At 32.6% G+C, this 5,354-nt stretch overlaps 1 protein-coding gene across 1 annotated transcript; it reads left to right on the top strand.

Annotated features, from left to right (window-relative positions):
- Positions 1 to 1,513: 1,513 nt before the first annotated feature.
- LOC123896547 (neural Wiskott-Aldrich syndrome protein-like) lies at positions 1,514 to 1,987 on the top strand. The gene has a single exon (XM_045946922.1). It carries the CDS (start codon positions 1,514 to 1,516, stop codon positions 1,985 to 1,987), a length of 474 nt encoding a protein of 157 aa, XP_045802878.1.
- The last annotated feature ends 3,367 nt before the right edge of the window (positions 1,988 to 5,354 follow it).

Raw genomic sequence — 5,354 nt, 5'->3', positions numbered from 1 at the left:
AAATGGACCCCGATAACAAATACATACATTGCCCTGCATAGTACCAAATCCTTATTACTTGCCAGAATATTCAACTTCATCCTGTCTATGTATCATTATCAAATCAACCATTGTTATTCTTCAGGACAAAGTGAAAATGAAGTACTACTAATGTTTATCAACATTTATGAACAAAATGAAATAAGCAGGCAGCAACCCATTGATTTAATAAGTCTTTTTTTTTTTTCCTTTACTAATCTAAGAGTAATTAAAAATTTAAAATTAGGTTTCCAAGCTCAATGTGTATCTTCTTCCCCTATCGTGTAATTCCTTCCGCGCGCCGCCTCAGTCAGGCACACACGACTAAGCCAAACCACTGCCGCCCCAGTCACGCTTGTCGTTGTCATATTCCTTTCTTTTTTCCGCTCCATTCACACGACTATGTGTAGGTATTTGGTGTAGGTTTTTTGCTTAAGTAGTATTTTTCTAAAAAAAATGACAGTAGCATAACATTGGCTGGTATATGTTTTTAGAAACATGCATCCTTATAATACATGTTAAGAAGTCACATATCAACTCATCCTCTTGAAATTTGTGCGATCAATTACTTTCTCTATCTCAAATTATAAGAATTTTTTTCACACTTATTAAGAAAAACAAAACAAAATAATTTGAAGCATATTTTTTTTTTGTGTTTTTATTAAAATAAATTTAATAGGAAATATAAAAATAGTTTTTATTGGTTATTGATTATGAGAAAAATATGAGAGAAAACAAATAAAATGCAATGAGAATGAGTAAAAATAAATTTTAAGCATAATAAGAATTGGTTTATTTTGCTTATAATAATAAAAATTTAATTTTTTTCTTATAAATTACTTAGACAGACTCAATTTTTTTTTACAATGAGCTGTGAATCGAACTTAGGACCTCTAGTATACTATCCAAATCTCTCACTACTAGAGCAAACCTAGTGGCTTAATATGCTGACTCCTAATTGTAGTTGCGGGAGATGAACCGTGATCCTCCCTACCAAATTCAGTGACAATCACCACTGAACCAACTAAAAATTGGTAGCTAATGTTTTTTTTTTTTTTTTACAAAGAAAAATGGCTAATGTTAATGGGCAGAATTAAAGTAGGTTAACATGGGCTGTCACTATAAACCTCTTATTTATGGCACACTGTGGGCACTGGGCAGTAGTAAAGTGCAAAGCGTCCTTGACCTTGGTCCTTATTTGGGCATTACCAATACTCGTCGTCGCATTTCACTTAAATTACCCATCACGTGTCTCCAACTCAATATATAGCCCCTAATTTATATAAGCCAGTTAGAACAACCAGTAACAAAGGTCTTTGATATGCACACTCTCATAACACCATGAGAAAAAGACGAAAAACAACCCATAAACCCCACACTCTTATCTCTCTCCAAAACAAACAAAAAAACAGATAGATACTAAATTTCAGAAACAGAGTCCCCACTATTTTCTCAACTCTACATCTTGCAGAACAAGTTCAGAGGAAAAATCAAAATGTGTTACGTGGGTAAAGCAACAAAGATCTTCATCTTCATTGTTACTGCTTTAGTTGTTACAGGTCTGATCTTAGGATTTGGTCTCTTACGCCACCGTCACAGTAACAACAACAACACTAAATGCTCAGATGAATCTTGCAGTTCTTCTTCTGGGAATTTCCCGACACCCAATTTCAATTCTCCTCCTTATTCTCCGGAAAATCCCATTTCTCCACCAGCTCCTCCAGCACAATCAGAATCACCACCGGTAACAAATCCAACACCTCCTCCTCCGTCGCCTGATTCCAGCTCCAGCTCCAATACTCCTCCTCCTCCGCCTGATTCTAGCTCTAACACTGCTCCTCCTCCTCCAACGCCACCATTGATGCAGTCTCCTCCGCCACCTCCGGCGCAGAGTGTGGCGGAGCCGCCCACACCTACTACGCCTGGTTCGGCGTTAGTGAGTCCAGGTCCTGTACATGCTATTTTCTAGATTGGCATTTTTTGTTTTTGTTGATTATTGATTATGATGATTATTGTACTGGGAATTGAAGAAAGTGGGAAAATTTGTTGGTGGGGTTGTTGTGGATCTGACAATTTTTTTACTTTTTGATACTTTGTTTTTTACTGAGGGAAGTGAGTGATGATGTTTTTTGATTAAGGATGGGGGCATGATGGGGTAAGCATCTTTGTGAGCTGGCCTTGTAAATTTAATTACTGAGATGTCCCTACCACTTTATTTTAATAATAATCACTCTTTGGTTAAATTTTTGTGTTTTTTTTTTTTTTTACTTAACTCAAAAGTTAAATAATCACTCCATTGATTTACTATTGAGTTGGATTGCAATGCTGTGGTTGATGACATTAGAGGAAATTGTTTTGATGTTACTGAGTATGGCTCAATTTTGGCTTTCATAAAACGGCTATTGTCTTTTAATCTAAGGTAATGTTAAATGCTAGCACACTAATTAAATATATTAATAAAAAATTATTATAAAATTTATAGTTTCTCTATTAATTAATTAATTATTTTTAAATATGCATAGACATTGTTAGATGACCCTTTAATCAGAACCATGAGTTAGTTTCGAGAATGAATTGTTTCCGGTGACAATCACACTAAGAGAATAAAGTGCCCATTATTATCTTTTGTTATATTTAATTTTTAATCAATAAAGTAATTACATAAAAATGGAGAGTTGGGATTTCATGGGAGAAAAATTTACATCGGAGACAATCTCCTCCTGTTAGTTTCTCTGTGACAAGCAAACCTTACGGGTGTATTTTTGATGTTTTCTCTTCTCATTCCGTGAATCTTTTATACCCCCAATATTTTAATTTTGCCCTTGCAGAAAAATTCGGTTCGCAGAAACCGAATTTTTACTAGTGCAAATTCAGAGTAAATTTCGATTTTTAGAAACCGAAATTTGTTTTCAAGGCAAAAAAAAAACTTCGGTTTCTACGAACCGAAGTTTTTTTAAGGACAAAAATGGAAATTTAGGGGATAAAAAATTCACGGGGTTGGAGAGAGAAAACATCTATATTTTTAGTTTATAAGTTTAGTTTGTTAGTTGCCTATTTTTTTGGGCTTTCTGTTATGGCCTTTACATGTTTTTGTAAGTAATGGCCCAAGTTTTATATTGGCAAGTTTGAATCAACAAAGGGAGCTTTTTTTGTCATCCCATGAGTTTCTCAAACATCATCCCCTACTCATTTACTACTCAAGACCACAAAAGAAACTCCCATCAACGAATGGTTATTCAGTTGAATTTCAAAGTCCAATAACCTAAATGCCAACAATACTCAGGATCTCCATGCATCTAAGATGATCATGCATGAAAGAAAAAAAAAAAAAAAAAGATGATCATGCATGCAAAACATTTTGGTGGATTATATTTATTTTCAGCCCTGGCTTGGAATTGCCACCTTCTCCCGGCTTTCCAAATAAGGCCCAAGTTCAGTCTATCTAATTTATTTTTCCCATTCCAGGACGGTCCAGGTAGCTATCCGAGTGCAATCGGCAAAAGCAAGTTTATTTTATATCAATAATATAATTCGTTCTAATGTCAAAAGTAGGAGAAAATGTCTGATCATTTCAATCAAGCGACTATCCGCACATATGATGTGCAAGCAACCACAAAAACAAACAACACAAAGATGTGCGTCATTCTCAAAGATACAAGATATGCATCTTAACAAAAATGTCTAGTTAGGGTAATTCAGTATTAATACTTGAACTTTAAAGCTTTACTCTTTAACTTCTTTCACCCCTAGTTCAAACTAGTTGAACTAGTCATCTCACACTATCACTAAACATTATTAATAAGTATTCTATATGTCCCGTAATATAAGCGAATATTGATATATTTAATAAAAAATTTAGATTAAATACATCAATTTTTTTGACCAATTTTCTTCTTCTATTTATTAGCTACCAATTTCATTTAATCGGTTATCCCTAGGTACTGATTAACTATTTACTTACCTGACAACTAGGGTTGAGAACAGGCCAGACCTTGATAGGCCTAAACCTGGCCTACGATTTTTCTTCAGGCCTGAGCCTGGCTTGCGGCCTATCAAATGTTTTTTTTTTTTGCCTGACCTGAGCCTTTTAAAAGTCTGGCCTAGCCTTGTAGCCTATTTAAAAGCTTGTATTACATTAAAGCTTCTCTATATAGTCTTTTTTAAATAGGCCTTAAAAAGTTCACATTTGAATTTTTATAATTTCTACAACATTAAGAAAAAGCTAATAATATCATTAGCACAATAATTAAAAACTAATAAAATAACAAATACGATTACGACAAAGTCGCCATAATACAAATTGTTTGCTAAGTGTAGTCAGCAACAAGCCAACAACCAAAATATAGGATGAGTTGCTACTTGCTCGAGAGAATGAGAGATGAAATGGAGGTATGGTTTCTATTTTTAATTTATATGCGCGAAATATAAAAACAAATATATTTTCTCTGTTTTGTTAAAAAAAAAAATTTCTCTGATATTTTGTATTTATATAAATAATATTTTTTTTATAAGATATAAATAATAATTATTATAAACAGACCGGCATATCAGGCTTCGTAGGCCTTTTTAGAAGTCTAAGTCTGACCTATTTATGTAAACAGATCGTTTTCAAAGCCTAAGCCTGACATTTTTAATAACCAGGCTAGACCAGACTTATATAGGTCAGGCCGAAGGCCCCTGTAGGCCGCCTGACCCATTCCCAACCCTACTGACAACCTTAATAATATATTATTAACTTAATCATTCAATTAATTTTTATAATAACTTAATCAATAATCAATTAATTAACACCAATTATTAATTTTAAAAAATATTTATTCAATTAATTTATCAACTAAGTGTAACCAAAAAACTTAATCTAATTACGAGTTTTTCAGTTATCCTCTAATCGATTAATCATACCTTTCTAGTCGATTAGTTCATAAATTATACAACGCCTAATCAATTAACCTATAAGTCATAATCTATGGATCTTATTCTTTTAAATAATCACAGTTGTTCAGGACATTGTTTTAAAAGGCCAGTTGGATAGAATTAGTTAGATCATGTACTATGTTGCTATTAATTCTTAATTAACTCAACATTGTTATCCATGAATTGAATTCAATCATAATCCAAAAGTTTAAAGTATAGAATTATAGAAATGTAAATGTAGTATTTTAAAAATTTTGCATTATTATTTTTAAATATTAAAATCATTTATATTATTAAATGTAATTTTTTAATTTTAAATACCTTAACATATGTCCTCGAGACATCTTAAAATTGAGTATTGAGTTTAACTCAATACTATAAAATTAGTAAGGTGATGATTATCTCTTACTTATAAATCCTTG

The sequence above is a fragment of the Trifolium pratense genome, linkage group LG7 (genome assembly GCF_020283565.1).
Source record: "Trifolium pratense cultivar HEN17-A07 linkage group LG7, ARS_RC_1.1, whole genome shotgun sequence".
NCBI lineage: Eukaryota > Viridiplantae > Streptophyta > Magnoliopsida > Fabales > Fabaceae > Trifolium > Trifolium pratense.
Note: the sequence above shows the minus strand (reverse complement) of the source record. Positions and strands in the feature narration are given on the sequence as shown.

Excerpts from the sequence above, each read along its gene's own strand:
- LOC123896547 (XM_045946922.1), top strand. The coding sequence starts at position 1,514 with ATGTGTTACGTGGGTAAAGCAACAAAGATCTTCATCTTCATTGTTACT.